The following is a 19,433-nucleotide window of genomic DNA, read 5'->3' as shown; positions in this document are numbered from 1 at the left end:
TGAAAACAAACTAATCCATAAGCCATTAACTCAAACTGCCCACCCACCACTTATAAATCAAGTCTGTCATTATGGGACTGCCCAACAAAACTCATGAAAACCTTCTTACACACAGTCTGTGTTCTTCTGTTAAATTGAAAGCACAAACAGCCTAATGTTTTAAAGAAAATAGTACAAATATGTTCTACGTCTGTGAGAACTTAAAAATTGTCCCATTGGCTAGAGAAGGAACCTACAATCAAAAACATCTTCCAGGCACACTAATTCATACAGTAGGGACACATTTCCTTGTTTGTCAGACACGTTTTTGTGCAATTGTACAATCTTAACTCTGCAGCAGAATGTGTCCTTTAAGATAGTCAATGGATAGATATGACCTGCAGTGCAAGGCAATGTAGTTCAAAGCAAACTGCTTCTATTTTTCTTTACCAACATTTATACATTTAAGAAGAGTTGTAATCATGTCTCAAAAACTGTGCTTGCTGACAGTTTACCAATAATTGCAATGAGACTACAAAAAAATAGCATAAATTGTTAATTATTACTCTTCAGGAAAACTGAAAACACAACATAAATAGAAGTGTCTTCAAAATTAGAGTTAAGCAAAGCGCTTTCTGTAATGCAAATATTGCCTTTAAAGGTTATACTTTTTTAACGTTTGGACACGTTACAAACAATATATATGTCTTTATACATACCTATGGTGAGCAGTCACAAGAAATATATAATATATGGCTAAAGACTGCCATCCAGTGGTCAAAAAGTGAACATTTTTCCCATAATTGAATACCTGCAAGTTTGGGAGCCATTGGATCCTCTGACACATGGACAGGACCTTCTCTGACCTCAACCGGTTTCTCCTCGGGTGTCTCTAACGTGAGAAGGGGTGGTGCAACAACCTCCACAACATTCTTAACCTCTACAAAAGCCTGTGGGCTGCCAGGAAGAGGCTTGGAGTTGTGGAAGAGACTAGCCCAAGATTTGGGCGGGTTGGCGGCAGGTGCAGTCGGAACTGCAGGTGTATGGGCAGACTCTGTAACAACTGTTTGTGCAGTAGAGTCTGGAGAACCCTGGTGGGTCAACTCTCCACTCTCACAGTGTTCTTTGTGTCCATCTGCACTGACATGAGTATCAGACACTGCTAGCCCATTGACCACCCTGCTGTCTGCTACCTCTCTTTCCTCCAGTTCAGTAGTAATAACAGGGATGGCCATAGCAGCTGAGGCAGGAAGAGGTGATTTTGAACGAGGGCTCTCTGTAAGTTCAGGGGTCTGTGAAGCCAAACAATCTGGCTGCTGGTCTACAGTCCGTGGCCCCTCTTTCATCCCTCTGCATTGAGATGAGGATGAAGAGGAGCATGTTGCATTGTTGCTGTCTGATAATGAGGGAACCCCGCTTGTTAAGTCCAAAGAGGAGGAGACAGTGGTATCAAAAGTCCTCTGATTGGTAGTGGATGTGCTGGCAAAAGTAGCTGATGTCACGGCAGCAGTTGCTGTGGAGACAATACCAGGTGAGGAAAGGCCAGTCCCTGATGTTTTACAGTCAACATCCTCAGCATTGTGTTGTGTCACACCGAGTGCATGTCCATTCACAAGTGGGGTCACAGGCGTCTCATCTGCAGCACCGTCGTCGTTGCCAGCTGATGGCTCGAGGTAGTTGTAGTACCCCGGCGGCCGTTTTTTCTTTTTCTTCCTCTCACGTTGTCCCAAACTGCCAGGAAGCCCGTCCAAGTCCTGACAAGCCTGATGATTGTCCAGAGCCGAAGCCTCAGATTCAGGCCCGTCCACAGTGTTAAAGTGGGTTCCATCAGGAGTGTCCCCCGCTTGAGTCGTCATCTTTTGGGCCTTCTGGACTGACTGACAGCCCAGGATGAACTCTGGAGCCTGGGGGTTAAGGGTGCTCGACACCTTGTATAAAGAGTCGTTCACACCAGTAGGCTTGGAATCAATCACCTCGTCAACACCAAACTTAATGCGCTGATAGTCTTCTCCTGCAAAGAACAGCATACATACAAATCAATAAAATAGCATGGATAACAAAGCTGTCTCTTCAAATACGACAGATTCATTGAAATATAATAGCATATCACAACATTTCTGATCATAGTCTTCTAACAAAACATTACAAATACCTACTACTATATTACACTTTAATGAGCCAAATGTCTTAGTGTTTATTGGGGACCTATTAAGATTCTAATCTACATTTAACAAACGTATTCGTGGTCTAGCTATGTTTTAGACATACTTTGGTGTACATCTTGTTCCAGTCACATGAAACGTTTCTTCGTTTTGGGTGTTCCCTTAGATCAGGGGTGTCAAACTTAGTTTCATTGGGGTCAAAAATTACCCCAGAGGTGGTTGTTTTTCAAAACCTTTAAAATTAAATGTTATTTATCTTCCAGGTATTTCTCATAAAACATGTTTGTGACATAATGCCATTTGCATTTTTTTCATAAATTTTTGCATCACTTTTCCACAAGCGGGGTCAAAGATGACCCCAACCATTTCCAATGAAATCTTCTATGAACCTTTAATTCAAAGTTACTCAAACTATGTACTACTTACATACCTGATGTAACTTTGGCTGTCAATTCTGTCCAACTTACACATCTGATGTCAGCAGTCTCACCACCCAGGAGGTAATTTTTACACATCTTAATTAAAAAAATAATACAAATGCAAATGGCCTCATGTAAATCATGTTTTTTTTAAGAATACCTGGGATATGACAATTTATATTGTAATGTATTTACTACAACCCTTCATTTAGGATTTTGAAGAATAACAACCCAGTTTATTGGAAAAATGCATTTTGACCCCATTTGTGGAAGAATGTAGGTATTTGTTGGTTGTGCATTCAAGGATTAAAAAAATTCTCAGAATTTGATACAACAAGTGGAAAAACTACAATGGCAGTCCATTGGTGGCTTAGTTTACATTAAGCTAGCACTTAATGTAAACAGCCAAGAGACTTGGAGAAGAAGTGGGGGAGCTTTGTGGGCTGCATACAAAAATGCCCACATTAATAGATGTGTCAATCTGTGACTTCACAAATAGCCCACTCCAAAACTATGTGAAAGCTCACGGCCAAATGAATGAACCTTATGATTTGACCCTCAAGGGTTGTTTAACATGAGTATCCAACAGTGTATAAAATCTATAAGTCGTAAAAGATGAAAATCTTCATAGGTCCCCTTTAAAAATTGACAGCACTTCAAGTGGGTGTTCAAACATTGGAAATAAATAAACTGGTAACAATGTATACATACAAATGTCATCAATAGTAAACAGTTTAGTTCCTTCTACAGTTATAATGTACTGCCTAGCTATTGTGTGGTGTGACATCCAAAATAAAACAATGAAAAAACAGAAAGAGTGCGTGCAAATTAGGGGCGTTCGGTCATAATGACTAAGCAAAAAGGCAAGGCAGAGTACACAAAGCAGTGTCCTTCAATGGTCAACTGGGCATAAAGACTGCAGTATACCTGCTCTGATCAGATTAGGGAAAAGCCCTCTCTGTTAGTAGGACTGAAATTACACACCTTATGTGTAAAATGCAATCAGTAGTAGAACAAAAGTTCACAACTGGCAGATTGGGAACACAGGTGTTAGGAACACAAAACCATTCATATGCCCTGTTAAATCATGTCATGTTAACCCAGATGTTTTTAACAAAATTGGCGTCATCATAGGCTTTACAGAGGTGAAATGCATTATGCAAGAGAAGATAAGATAAATTTGAGCATGCAAAGCTCTATAGATTTTACCAACACACAGGAGAAAGAATACAAGTGTAAAGGTTTAGGAAGCCACCAGTTATGAAGGCTGGATTTTAAGTTTTACAGCAAATGCACAAGAGCTAGTCAAGCCACAACATGTCGGGCTGCTCAACTCACCGCAACCCTGCAGTCCCATTGACTCCATAATATATGGTACAGCAGGAGTGCAGTAACCTCCTAAATAGTCAATACAAATCAAGTTATAGCAAATGTCATATGCAAACGTGGCTGGTAGTTGGTGGCTTCAATTTATTCTATTATCGTCCAAAAAAGTTTGCAAAGATATAGGTGTACTGGTATCTTTCATTGTGAATAAAGGTGTGTACGAATACATTAATAAAAAAATGTTAAATTCCACTTCCCTGGCAGGGGACACCAGCCCCGCCTACAAATTAAATAGTATTAAAAGTTTTCAAGTTGAAGCCTTTGAAACAATAAATGGCTACACAAGTCTTAAAGGGTAACAAAGTGTTTAAAGTGTGCATACCAGAAGACTGACTGAGGCACGGCACTTTGTCGTTGAACGGAGGAAGCTGTAAAGAGACACAACCCAAATCAGATTTATGCAAATGGTGAAAAACATTCTTTAAACCAGAAGACTTTGTTATAAACAATCACATGCATCCCCACTGGACAACTTGTGGATTTTCTCATGCATTTCAATACACAAGGAGACTGAGGCATAATAAAATTGTGTTTTTTCTAGCTAGTGGGTAGAATTAGTTTAATTAAGTAAATAAAAAGGCAAGTAAGTTAAGTACATTTTATTTATAAGGCGCTTTTCACAGATAAAATCACAAAGCGCTCAACAAAACATAGGTAGATTGCACAACAATTCAATTTAAAACAGGGGCAACATCACAAAAAGGAAACAAAGGTGATAAAAATGATAATTAACCTTTTTTTTTGGACAAAAAATAAAAATCAGGACTTTTTCAAAATCAAGACAGCTGCATTAACAGTTTAGTCTTATGTTGACATTTCAAGTATCTATCCATCCATCCATCTACTTCAGCTTATCCAACCAAGGTTGTGTCGCGAGCCTAAGGAGAGAAGCTCACACTTCCCTCTCCCCAACCACTTTCTCCAGCTCCTCCCAGGGGATCCCGTGGCGTTTCCAGGCCAGCTGGGATACATAGTCTCCCCAACGTGTCCTGGGTCTTACCCTTGGCCTCCTACCGTGCCCTTAACAGTCTTCCCCAGGGAGGCGTCCAGGAGGCATCCTGACCAGATGCCCATACCACCTCATCTGGCTCCTGTCAATGTGGAGGAGCAGTGGCTATACTCTAAGCTCCTCCCAAATTACAGAGTTTTTCACCCTATATATAAGGAAGAGCCCCGTCACCCGACAGAGGAAACTTCTGCCATTTTTAACCTTAATCTTATCCTTTAGGCCACAAGCCATAGCTCATGACAAAAGTAAAGAACAGGAACGTATATCGACCGGTAAATTGAGAGCTTTGCCTTCTGGTTTAGCTTTTTCTTCACCAAGACGGATCGATACAGGGTCCACATCACTGCCGATGCCGCACCGATATGCCTATCGATCTCACAATCCACTCTTCCCTCACTCGTGAACAATACAACGAAATACTTGATCTCCTCTACTAGGGACAAGATCTTGCCCCAAACCGAAGCTGGCACTCCACCCTTTTCCGGGCGAGAACCAAGGACTGAGACTTGGACGTAATGATTCTCATCCCAGTTGCTCTACACTCGGCTGAGAATCGATCTAGTGAGAGCTAAAGATCCTGGCCCGACGAAACCAGGAACACAATCTCAAGTAGTTATAAAATACCATAACTAGTGTTTTGCACATTTCTGCAGCAGTTTGAGTTGCAAACAATATATACTGCCAGGAGCAGTATACATTTTCAATTGAATGCACTACAAAGACAAGCTATTTGATGTTTAAACTTATACACTTTTTTTTTTTTGCAAATAATAATTAACTTAACATGAAATGGCTACAACACATGCCAAAGTAGTTGGGAAAGGGCATGTTCACCACTGTGTTACATCACCTTTTCTTTTAACAACACTCAATAAACGTTTGGGAACTGAGGAAACTAATTGTTGAAGCTTTGAAAGTGGAATTCTTTCCCATTCTTGTTTTATGTACAGCTTCAGTCGTTCAACAGTCCGGGGTCTCCGCTGTCGTATTATATGCTTCATAATGCGCCACACATTTTCGATGGGAGACAGGTCTAGACTGCAGGCGGGCCAGGAAAGTACCCGCACTCTTTTTTTACGAAGCCACGCTGTTGTAACACTTACTGAATGTGGCTTGGCATTGTCTTGCTGAAATAAGCAGAGGCGTCCATGAAAAAGACGGCACTTCGATGGCAGCTTATGTTGTTCCAAAACCTGTATGTACCTTTCAGCATTAATGGTGCCTTCATTGTAAGTTACTCATGCCTTGGGCACTAATGCACCCCCATACCATCACATATGCTGGCTTTTGAACTTCGCGTCGATAACAGTCTGGATGGTTTGCTTCCCCTTTGGTCCGGATGACACAATGTCGAATATGTCCATAAACAATTTGAAACGTGGACTCGTCAGACCACAGAACACTTTTCATCTTTGCATCAGTCCATCTTAGATGATCTCGGGCCCAGAGAAGCCGGCGGCGTTTCTGGATGTTGCGTAGTTGAGCTTTAACTTGCACTTACAGATTTACTGTAAATGCATTCAGTGACAGTATTTAGTGACAGTGGTTTTCTATAGTGTTCCTGAGCCCATGTGGTGATATTCTTTAGAGATTGATGTTGGTTTTTGATACATTGTCGTTTGAGGGATCGAAGGTCACGGTCATACAATGTTGGTTTCCGGCCATGCCGCTTACGTGGAGTGATTTCTCCAGATTTTCTGAACCTTTTGATGATATTATGGACCATAGATGTTGAAATCCCTAAATTTCTTGCAATTGCACTTTAACAAATTTTGTTCTTAAACTGTTAAACTATTTGCTCACACAGTTGTGGACAAAGAGGTGTACCTCGCCCCATCCTTTGTGAAAGACTGAGCATATTTTGGGAAGCTGTTTTTATACACAATCTTGGCACCCACCTGTTCCCGATTTGCCTGCACACCTGTCGGATGTTCCAAATAAGTGTTTGATGAGCATTCTTCAATTATCAGTATTTATTGCCACCTTTCCCAACTTCTTTGTCACGTGTTGCTGGCATCAAATTCTAAAGTTAAGAATTATTTGCAAAAAAAAAAAAAAATGTTTATCAGTTTGAACATCAAATATGTTGTTTTTGTAGCATATTCAACTGAATATGGGTTGAAAATTATTTGCAAATCATTGAATTACGTTTATATTTACATCTAACACAATTTTCCAACTCATATGGAAACGGGCTTTGTAAATAACCCCAACAATTTAACTAAATTTACTATGTTGTGGACTCAACATCAAACCCAAGTGTGTACAGGAGATCAACACAATAACTGTTTGACTCGTCGACTAATCATGAAAAAAAAAAATGCTGACAAGTCAACTATTAAGATAATTGTTAGTTGTAGCCATCCAAGCAATTCTATTGAAAACCCAGTGTTGTGCAACTGGTACAGCAGCTGATAGCATAGAACAAAGTAGGGATGCAAGTTATACCAGTACCAATAAAGTACTGCAGTACTAATTAATCACAAACTGTACAATAGTATCTTTGAAAATACCGGTTCCCTTTGTTACATTTTTTTTAAATAACGGGCATGACGGCGCTCTGTTGTCACGTCATGACATTGCTGGTTTTACGAGCAGAGGAGCATGTTGAACAACGCACAATCACGGAGTACTTACAAGCAGACAAGGTAAGACGACAGACAATGGAGAATGGACGCATTTTAATGGTGAAACTATAACAATGAAACATGGCTAGCTAGCTAGCTGATAACGTCCATCCACAGTCAGCAGTGTTTTAGCTACTTCTAAATCACAAATTCTCGCTTCCATGGCAACAAACAAATTATGTTTCTTACAAATATCATACCCGCAGGACGAGGAATAGCTAAACATGCTTCAGTACACACCGTAGGAGGATACAATAGCTCACCAGCGTCACCGCTAACAAAAGCTAGCGCTCCTCAATGTAAACAAATGCAATGGGTCGATCGACACCTGACATCCACTTTAATGATACAAAGTACAAGTACAAGAGCATATCTAGTCAATTCTACAATGATTACGCTACGTGACAACCAACTTTTTTTAAATGTATATTATGTTTATAAACTCAGGAAATATGTCCTTGGACACATGAGGACTTTGAATATGACCAAGGTATAATCCTGTAAGTACTTAGTATTAGATCGATACCTAAATTTGTGGTATCATCCTAAACTAATGTGAAGTATCCAACCAACAGAAGTATGAGTGTTAATTACATTTTAACAGAACATGTTTAAACAGAAAACCAGATATTAACAGTAAATTAACAAGTAGATTAATAATATTTTTTTTACAGTTTATCCTTTATAAATTTAACAAAATAATATAATAGGAAATGACAATATGTTACTGAATATGAGAGCAGCCAAATTAGGAGCCTTTGTTTGCTTACTTTCAAGTAAGCAAACAAGTTTGTTTTGCCTAAGACAAGGTGTCTAGTATGTTCAGTATTTTATTTAAGGCCAAAAGTGTTCTTTGATTGCAATAAGAGACATTCCAGAAAAATTCCAGTCTGGTTTCCCTATTGGCCACAGCACGGAGACAGCTCTGGTCAGGGTCACCAATGACCTGCAGATGATTGCTGATGCTGGCTCACCACCTCTTCTCATCTTCCTTGACCTCACTGCAGCATTCGACACTGTTGATCACCGCATCCTCCTACACCGCCTACACTCCACCACCGAACTCTCTGACACTGCCCTATACTGGTTCACATCCTACCTCACCGATAGAACAGAGTTTGTCTCTCTAGGAGAGGCAAAGTCGGACACACTCTCTGTCACCTGTGGTGTCCCACAAGGATCAGTCCTCGGCCCCACCCTTTTCACACTGTACATGCTCCCTCTTGGCCATGTCATCAGCCAGCACGGAATATCATTCCACTGCTATGCCGATGACACTCAACTCTACTTGAAAACAAACCCAAACCCCTCTGCAGCCCTGCCATCTTCCACACTTACCAATTGCCTGGAGGAGATAAAGGTGTGGATGAAACACAATTTTCTTCAACTGAACAGCTCCAAAACTGAAGCCATTCTGGTCGGCACCCCACATCAGACTCAGTCGTACACCATCACCAGCATCACCTTCTCCGGCCACGACATTCACCTCTCACCCTCAGTCACTAATCTGGGTGTTAAAACGGACCCTCACCTGACCTTTGAAGATCAAATCAAACAACTGTGCAAGACCTGCTTCTACCACCTCAGGAACATTGCAAAACTCCGCCCCTCACTCACTCTCTCTGATGCCGAGAGGCTCGTCCACGCTTTTGTGTCGTCCAGGCTCGACTACTGCAACGCACTTCTTGTCAGGATCCCCAGCAAGAACATCCAGAAGCTGCAGTACATACAAAATAGTGCTGCGAGGATCCTGATGAGAGTGCGGAAACATGACCACATCACACCAACTCTCAAATCCCTTCACTGGCTTCCTGTTCCATTCAGGATTTAATTCAAAATCTCCCTACTAACTCACCAGTGCCTCCATGGAAATGCCCCCCCTCTACCTCAAGGAACTGCTCACCCCAAAATCCTCCACACGACACCTCCGCTCCATACAGGCTAACCTCCTCCAACCTCCACGGACAAAGCTTCGAACAATGGGAGACCGGGCTTTCTGCTCCGCTGCTCCCAGTCTGTGGAACGCTCTCCCTGACCACCTGAGGGCACCTCTCAGACTGTGGATGCTTTTAAAAAAGGCTTAAAAACCCATCTTTTTAAAAAAGCCTTTCTATAGACATGCATGCTGGTTGTAGCCTTTGGGCTGTTTCTAGTTTTATATTTTATTTATTTTTATTATTACTATTTTTTACACTGTGGCACTTTGAGGTTGTTTGCTCAATGTAAAGTGCTTTTTACAAATACAATCTATTATTATTATTATTACATTTGTTTAATGTACCGTAGGATTTTTTGTTAAAATAAAGCCAATCAAGCCATTTTTTGTGGTCTCCTTTATTTAGAAAAGTATCAAAATACATTTTGGTACCAGTACCAAATTATTTATATCAGAACAACCCTAGAACAAAGTGATGGAGCCATTTCATCCCAACAATACAAAAGACAATATTGACCTCCTTACCTCGACATAACATCGTGGAGTCACAAAGAACCGATCTATCTCTTCGGGGCTGAATTCGCCAAAGATATACTGTGGAGACAAATGAGTAAAAACATTAATTTGATGGAGTCACCGTTTAGCATACATTTTTTTAATGTGTTTGCATGTGCATGCTGATAGCTTTGGTGTTTTCATACAATTGATTATTTAAAACATCAGGAATAAAAAGTCCAAAGGCCAGCAAGAAATGGGTAATGATTTTCATTTAAAAATATTAGCAATATTATCTTGCAGCTTACCACCACTAAGGTGTGACTGTTAAATGAATGAATGATGGCTTCTCAGTTCTCACTGTACTTTGAATGTCTACAAAAGCACTGTACAAATTAACCATAATGATAATTATCTTTAATTGTTGAAATGAAATCCAAGGTGACTGGCTAGTTGTTTGGTAGTGGCCAAAATGGCATGTGACAAGACTGTGTACAGGTGATCATGTCAGTACTGAGCTGATGCAGAAAGTTGAAACAGCGCTCGTCTTGTCTGCTAAAAAGGTTTCTTTAGTTAGTTACGATTTTAAAACATGAGTTGTTCACGATGTATCGTTTTTCATGGTAAAAATAAGGTGTGTCCCAGAGACGCACGGATAGTAAGTTTACTGCTTACTTTTAGATATTATTGTGTAACCGGCCATTGCCTAGCGAGGAACTTTCATACTCTTCTGGTGTTTGTGCAAGTTTGATGTACGTACTCCTAGGGGGGTAACGGTACCCAAAAATTTCGGTTCGGTACATACCTCGGTTTAGAGGTCACGGTTCGGTTAAATTTTGGTACAGTAAGAAAACAGCAAAATATTAATTTTTGGTTATTTATTTACCAAATTTGTAAACAATGGCTTTATCCTTTTAACATTGGGAACGTCATAATTCTGCCCACGTTAATCAACATTAAACTGCCTCAAATTGTTGCTCAGATTAAATAAAATTACAAAACTTTTCTTCTACATATAAAAAGTGCAACATTAAACAGTTTCAAGTCAACTCATCAAGCTTAATTTATCACAGCATTTGGGAAGCCTGTAGTTGATTTTTATTATGTAAATGTTATATTTTTATCAACATGTGATAGCAGGGACCATGCCATTCAAAGCTTTTCTGTCCGTAAAACACACGAGTAGGGGCCGGGTCGCTGGAGCCTGTCTCAGCTGCATTCGGGCGGTAGGTGGGGTAAACCCCGGAGAAGTCGCCAGACAACACTCACACTTACCCACTAGGGCCAATTTAGTGGCAATATTCATTTAAGATAAATTGTGGCTTACAGAGATGAGTCCATTTTATTTTTTAAATGTATTTATTTAGGATAACTAAAGGTGATTTACCTTCTAATTACAGTACAATGGTTAACAATTCTACAGCAATGCAGGGTTTCCGCTTAATGCAAATGTTCGTGAAAGCCCGTCACCGAAAAATAAAAGATGCCACATCTTAAAAATGTGGGGTTTTATGTGATTTTTTAAAGCAATGTATGAATTGGATATATATATCAATCAATCAATCAATGTTTACTTATATAGCCCTAAATCACTAGTGTCTCAAAGGGCTGCACAAACCACTACGACATCCTCGGTAGGCCCACATAAGGGCAAGGAAAAATTCACAACCAGTGGGACGTCGGTGACAATGATGACTATGAGAACCTTGGAGAAGAGGAAAGCAATGGATGTCGAGCGGGTCTAACATGATACTGTGAAAGTTCAATCCATAATGGATCCAACACAGTCGCAAGAGTCCAGTCCAAAGCGGATCCAACACAGCTGCGAGAGTCCCGTTCACAGCGGAGAGTATAGTGTATTATGTCTGGGGGATTTTTATTGGTGTTAGGTACAGGTGACACAAACATTAGCGTGGATCTACTTAGCTTTATTTTTAAACTGTCTTATGTGAACAACTTGCGCAATGTATGCAACTGCGCCACAGAGTACACATCAATTCCGGTCCTTTAACACCTTAAAAACTTAGTGTTCCATCCATCCATCCATCTTCTTCCGCTTATCCGAGGTCGGGCCGCGGGGGCAGCAGCCTAAGCAGGGAAGCCCAGACTTCCCTCCCCCCACCCACTTCGTCTAGCTCTTCCAGGGGGAACCAGAGGCGTTACCAGGCCAGCCGGGAGACATAGTCTTCCCAACCTGTCCTGGGTCTTCCCCGTGGCCTCCTACCGGTTGGACGTGCCCTAAACACCTCCCTAGGGAGGCGTTCGGGTGGCATCCTGACCATATGACCGAGCCACCTCATCTGGCTCCTCTCGATGTGGAGGAGCAGCGGCTTTACTTTTGAGTTCCTCCCGGATGACAGAGCTTCTCACCCTATCTCTAAGGGAGAGAGCCCCGCCACACGGCGGAGTAAACTCATTTCGGCCGCTTGTACCCGTGATCTTATCCTTTCGGTCATGACCCAAAGCTCGAGACCATAGGTGAGGATGGGAACGCAAATCGACCGGTAAATTATAAATGATAAATGGGTTGTACTTGTATAGCGCTTTTCTACCTTCAAGGTACTCAAAGCGCTTTGACACTACTTCCACATTTACCCATTCACACACACATTCACACACTGATGGAGGGAGCTGCCATGCAAGGCGCCAACCAGCACCCATCAGGAGAAAGGCTGAAGTGTCTTGCTCAGGACACAACAGACGTGACGAGGTTGGTACCAGGTGGGATTTGAACCAGGGACCCTCGGGTTGCGCACGGCCACTCTTCCACTGCGCCACGCCGAGAGCTTTGCCTTCCTGCTCAGCTCCTTCTTCACCACAATGGATTTGTACAACGTCCGCATTACTAAAGACTCCGCACCGATCCGCCTGTCGATATCACGATCCACTCTTCCCCCAACGTGAACAAGACTCCTAGGTAATTGAACTCCTCCCCTTGGGGCAGGGTCTCCTGCCCAACCCGGAGATGGCACTCCACCCTTTTCCGGGAGAGAACCATTGATTCGGACTTGGAGGTGCTGATTCTCATTCGCTTCACACTCGGCTGCGAACCGATACAGTGAGAGCTGAAGATCGAGGCCAGATGAAGCCATCAGGACCACATCATCTGCAAAAAGCAGAGACCTAATCTATCGGCCACCAAACCAGAACCCCTCAACGCCTTGACTGCGCCTAAAAATTCTGTCCATAAAAGTTATGAACAGAATCTGTGACAAAGGGCAGCATTGGCGTAGTCCAACCCTCTCTGGAAACGTGTCTGACTTACTGCCGGCAATGCGGACCAAGCTCTGACACTGATCATACAGGGAGGGGACCGCCAAAATAAGACAGTCCGATACCCCATACTCTCTGAGCACTCCCCACAGGACTTCCTGAGGGACACGGTCGAATGCCTTCTCCAAGTCCACAAAGCACATGTAGACTGGTTGGTCAAACTCCCATGCACCCTCAAGAACCCTGCCGAGAGTATACAGCTGGTCCACAGTTCCACGACCAGGACGAAAACCACGCTGTTCCTCCTGACTATCCGGCGTAACCTCCTCTCCAGTACACCTGAATAGACCTTACCGGGAAGGCTGAGGAGTGTGATCCTACGATAGTTGGAACACACCACCCCGGTTTGCCAATCCAGAGGTACCCCCCCAATGTCCACGCGATGCTGCAGAGTCTTGTTAACCAAGACAGCACCACAGCATCCACAGCCTTAAGGAACTCTGGGCGGATCTCATCCAAACCTGGGGCCTTGCCACAGAGGAGCTTTTTAACTACCTCAGCCCAAGAAATAAGAGAGCCCCCCACAGATTCCCCAGGCACTGCTTCCTCATAGGAAGAAGGGTTGGTGGGATTGAGGAGGTCTTCGAAGTATTCCTTCCACCTATCCACAACATCCGCAGTTGAGGTCAGCAGAACACTATCTGCACCATACACGGTGTTGACAGTGTACTGCTTCCACTTCCTGAGGCGGCGGATGGTGGTCCAGGATCGCTTAGAAGCCGTCCGGAAGTTGTTTTCCATGGCTTCCCCGAACTCCTCCCATGTCCGAGTTTTTCCACCAGCGACTGCTGAAGCTGCACACCGCTTGGCCTGTTGGTACCTGTCCACTGCCTCCGGAGTCCTATGAGCCAAAAGAACCCGATAGGACTCCTTCAGTTGACGGCATCCCTCACCGCTGGTGTCCACCAACGGGTTCTAGGATTACCACCCCGACAGGCACCAACTACCTTGCGGCCACAGCTCCAATCAGCCACCTCGACAATAGAGGCGCGGAACATGGTCCACTCAGACTCAATGTCCAACACCTCCCACGTCACATGTTCAAAGTTCTTCCGGAGGTGGGAATTGAAACTTTCTCTGACAGGAGACTCTGCCAGACGTTCCCAGCAAACCCTCTCAATGCGTTTGGGCCTGCCAGTTCTGTCCGGCATCCTCCCCCACCATCGCAGCCAACTCACCACCAGGTGGTGATCGGTAGAAAGTTCGGCGCCTCTCTTCACCCGAGTGTCCAAAACATAAGGCCGCAAATCTGGTGACACAACTACAAAGTCGATCATGGAACAGTAGCCTAGGTGTCCTGGTACAAAGTGCACTAATATACACCCCTTATGTTTGAACATGGTGTTTGTTATGGACAAACTGTGACAAGCACAAAAGTCCAATAACAAAACACCACTCAGGTTCAGATCCGGGCGGCCATTCTTCCCAATCACGCCTCTCCAGGTTTCACTGTCGTTGCCAAAATGAGCGTTGAAGTCCCCCAGCAGAACAAGGTAATCACCCGAGGGAGCACTCTCCAGTACTCCCTTGAGTGTACCCAAAAAGGGTGGGTACTCTGAACTGTTGTTTGGTGCGTAAGCACAAACAACAGTCAGTACCCGTCCCTCCCACCCGAAGGCCGAGGGAGGCTACCCTTTCGTCCACTGGGTTGAACTCCAACGTGCAGGCTTTGAGCCGGGGGACAACGAGAATTTCCACCCCAGCCCGTCGTCTCTCACTGCCAGCAACGCCAGAGTGGAAGAGAGTCCGGCCCCTTTCGAGAGAAGTGGGTCCAGAGCACTTGCTGTGCGTCGAAGTGAGTCCGACTACATCCAGCCGGAATTTCTCTACTTCGCGCACTAGCTCAGGCTCCTTCCCCCCCAGTGAGGTGACGTTCCACGTCCCAAGAGCTAGCTTATGTAGCCGAGGATCGGACTGCCAAGTGCCCAGCCTTTGGCTCCCGCCCAGCTCACGTCGCACCAGACCTCTATGGACCCCTGCTATGGGTGGTAAGCCCATTGGAGGGGGGACCCACATTGGCTTTTCGGGCTGTGCCCGGCTGGGCCCCATGGGAACGGGCTTGGCCACCAGGAGCTCGCCATCGTGCCCCAACTCCGGCCCTGGCGTTAGAGGGGGGCCCCGGTCACCCGCGTCCGGGCGAGGGAAATCTGGGTCCTCGATATGTCTTCTCACTACAAGGTCTTCGAGTAGGTAAGTAAGTAAGTACAAACTTAGTGTTGATACATAAAAAACAACAACTTTGTATTATAATTGCTAACAATAATGTAATTTATCAGCAATAATTTGTGGGACAATATACCGTCCAGCAATTTATTTATATATATATTTATTATTATTATTTTTTTTTTTAACCCGCCTAGGCCTAATTGATTGCATACAATTCAATACATTGCCACCGGTGCTCTTATCTTAAATGAACTGTTAAAGCGCACATAATTGTAACAGAAAGTTGCAACCAAAGTGTCCACATACAAAGCCACAGTGCAAAGGTGACTCAAACTCACGATCTGTGCAGCTGGCTAATTCCTCATGGTAAAATAAACAGCAAAACGTGAACAGGGAGATGCAGAGCAAATAGAAAATGCAACTCAAGCATATGTAACGCTTTGCAAATGAGGCCCCGCGCGAGGGAAAGCATTGCTGAAATTGCACTACGGGTGAGAAACAGACAGCCATAATCCGACGGCTTCAGAGTGGCTAATACAATGACAACAGAGTGAATGTTGCTTTTCCTTCCCATGTACAATAGGCGTGTCACACTTATCTTGCTAATTTTTCTTTGCTGTTGCTTTCGACCAAGGGTTACAGCAAATTAGCCACCTACATTATTTTCACAGGTTAGCGAGAGCTGCACACATATCTCTGGGAGTGTCCAACATGACATCATGAACAGAAAAACATGTGTCAACTGTCATCCACACTGCCATTTGAATTTGTTTATGAGCAAGGACGAAACATTAAGCACGTCCCTAGAACGCAAAAAGAGTAAGGCTTAATTCGATTTCTTCGTCCACCTCTTCTACTTGACCCTCCTCTTTGGCTCTTGCATCTAGGCAGGGGTGTCAAACCTATGGCCCGAACATTTCTAATCCGGCCCGCAAGATGAGTTTGCTAAGTATAAAAATGAGCTGCAATTTCTTAATCAAAGAAACTGATGTTCTAAATGTGTCCACCGGATGTCGTAATCGCAATTCAATTGTAACCCACATCACACTATTTAAAAATGATGTCAGCTGATTTTAAAATGCCCTCTGGATTAGCTGCCACTACTCCATTCAGCGCAGGTGCAAGCAATCAGCTGCTCCTGTTGTGGCTGGCAGCAGACTAATGCTGCAGCGGCACACAATAAATTCTTTAATTGTAATTTATCAACCCAAAAGATAAAATAACATAACGGTAAGATACATAGAGTTAAGTCAACATGACCATCATCTTTGTAGTTCCGTGCACCGCTCGCAACTGGTTGACAGCGCAATGGGCACCCTGAACTCTATTGTAAAAATGTGTGTTTTTACATTTGTTGTTTGTTTTATTTTATGCTTAATCTAGCATGTTCACATTGGTTAAATTTGTAATTGTGTTACCTTTAATTCGGCTAGTGACTCAACGCACTTTACATAATGAAACCCATTATCGAAGTTACATTTAAACCAGTGTGGTTGGCACTGGTAATAGGTAATAGGCAGTGACAAACATGGCGGAAGCGGGGATCGAACCTGGAACCCTCGAATTGCTGGGACGGCTGCTCGACCAACAGAGCCAAGCCTCCTCTTTTTCTCAGATAACAGCCATAATAAAAAGTTTTTTCCCAAAAAAAAATAAACAAGCAAATTCACCTAGAAAGTGATATTGTTTGTGCTATGCACGAGTTTGCTCACTGCAGGTGTCCATTTACAGGTAGTGCTTTCTTCGTTTTTCCGACCGTGCATAGCGTTCAACTCGTGTGGATTCTTTATTCATCACTCCAAGCAATTTTTGTAAGTTTTACAGTATAACTAAAACTGTTTATACTTACTGAACTGTCCCATGTGTGATGTCCGTAGGAGTGTTTTCATGCATATTTGTACGTGCTATCTTAATGTAATTACGCTAGTGTCGTTAACTTGAGCTAATATGCTAACACGTTTACGGGTGTCTGTGTTAGTATTATTACCTTACAATGGCATTCTTTTTGTATTCTTTCAGTTTCATAAATTCCTCAGTTAATTCACCAAGACGTCACTGTAGTGTTATTGAGTCTGTTTACCTGATTGGAGAGCTAGCTTCCGCAGCTAGTGGGTCCATAACGATGACTTATGTTTTGATTAAAACATTTACAGAATCTTTCTTTGTAAATAACTAATTTCACAACGTATATATCTGTGGCTTATAGTCAATCCATTGTGCTCTACAGTCAGGAAATTACGTACCGGTACTACTGACTCTTATTTCTTGAGTTTCTAATCAATAACAAAAACGACAAAAAAAATAATATGATCAAAAAAATATTGATCTTATATACTGAAATGAGACATGGTATCATTAGCTTCAATTTTTTTATTGATCCGCCTCTGCCTGGGCAAATAACAAATTTTGCTCGACAAAATATTGACCTACAAATTGTCGATAAATAGACCAAATTAACTGCTGGTGTAATGTTAATACATAACGCAAATATATCCTTTCAAATGCGGCTTGGGCGATGGGGAGGCAGCACGCGCACAACTCACTTTGCACATTTTCCAGACCCACCCAGCCTTTAAAAGCCAATCGTTGCCCTGAAGTTATGGATCTGACTTGCTGACTTCTCTTACCCATCGCATTGTTTTAACATGTGATTTCAGATATAAAGCACCGGCGTTTGCTAAAGACTGCAAGGGCAGTTCAGCTTCCCCTAAAGCAGGGGTCACCAACACGGTGCCCGCGGGCACCAGGTAGCCCGTAAGGACCAGATGAGTAGCCTGCAGGCCTGTTCTAAAAATAGCTCAAATAGCAGCACTTACCGGTGAGCTGCCGCTATTTTTTAAATTTTATTTATTTACTAACAAGCTGGTCTCGCTTTGCTCGACATTTTTGATTCCAAGAGAGACAAAACTCAAAAAAAATTTTAAAATCCAAGAAAATATTTTAAAGACTTGGTCTTCACTTGTTTAAATAAATTCATTTATTTTTTTACTTTGCTTCTTAGAACTTTAGAAAAGACAATTTTAGAGAAAAAAATACAGCGTTAAAAATTATTTTAGGATTTTTAAACACATACACCTTTTTACCTTTTAAATTCCTTCCTTTTCTTTCCTGACAATTTAAATCAATGTTCAAGTATTTGTTTTTTTATTGTAAAGAATAATAAATACATTTTAATTTAATTCTTCATTTTAGCTTCTATTTTTTCGACGAAGAATATTTGTGAAATATTTCTTCAAACTTATTATGATTAAAATTCAAAAAAAATATTCTGGCAAATCTAGAAAATCTGAAGAATCAAATTAAAATTTTATTTCAAAGTCTTTTGAATTTCTTTTAAAATTTTTGTTCTGGAAAATCTAGAAGAAATAATTATTAGTCTTTGTTAGAAATATAGCTTGGTCCAATTTGTTAAATATTATAACAAAGTGCAGACTGGATTTTATACTATTTAAAACATGTCATCAAAATTCTAAAATGAATCTTAATCAGGAAAAACTACAAATGATGTTCCATAAATTATTTTTAGAAATTTTTCAAAAAGATTCGAATTAGCTATTTTTTCTCTTAATTTTTTTCGGTTGAATTTTTTATTTTAAAGAGTCGAAATTGAAGATAAACTATGTTTCAAAATTCTATTTTCATTTATTTTGTGTTTTCTCCTCTGTTAAACCGTTCAATTAAGTGTTTTTTTCATCATTTATTCTCTACAAAAAGCCTTCCGTAAAAGGAAAAAAAATGTACGCCGGAATGACAGACAGAAATACCCATTTTTTAATGTAAATAAATGTATTTATTAAAGGTAAATTGAGCAAATTGGCTATTTCTAGCAATTTATTTGTGTATAAAACTGGTAGCCCTAAGCATTAAACAGTACCCAAGAAGTAGCTCTTCGTTTCAAAAAGGTTGGTGACCCCTGCCCTAAAGTATAAAAAAAAGTGGTTGAATGTTTTATTTTGTGTTTACATTTAATTGACTAAGATG

At 41.9% G+C, this 19,433-nt stretch overlaps 1 protein-coding gene across 4 annotated transcripts in view; it reads right to left on the bottom strand.

The window, feature by feature from the left end:
- The window catches only part of usp10 (ubiquitin specific peptidase 10), a 52,414-nt gene that overhangs the window by 17,730 nt on the left and 15,251 nt on the right, over positions 1–19,433 (bottom strand). For 2 of the 4 annotated variants that reach the window (XM_061882363.1, XM_061882369.1), the window contains exons 2-5: positions 10,044–10,112; positions 4,269–4,314; positions 3,899–3,958; positions 791–1,990 (exon numbers count right to left, since the gene is read on the bottom strand). In XM_061882363.1, the coding sequence (XP_061738347.1) occupies positions 791–1,990; positions 3,899–3,958; positions 4,269–4,314; positions 10,044–10,112 (1,375 nt within the window). The remainder of the gene's footprint in view (positions 1–790; positions 1,991–3,898; positions 3,959–4,268; positions 4,315–10,043; positions 10,113–19,433) is intronic. The other 2 variants (XM_061882380.1, XM_061882386.1) reach the window with 1 other exon arrangement.

Source organism: Nerophis ophidion, linkage group LG02 (assembly GCF_033978795.1).
Source record: "Nerophis ophidion isolate RoL-2023_Sa linkage group LG02, RoL_Noph_v1.0, whole genome shotgun sequence".
NCBI lineage: Eukaryota > Metazoa > Chordata > Actinopteri > Syngnathiformes > Syngnathidae > Nerophis > Nerophis ophidion.
Note: the sequence above shows the minus strand (reverse complement) of the source record. Positions and strands in the feature narration are given on the sequence as shown.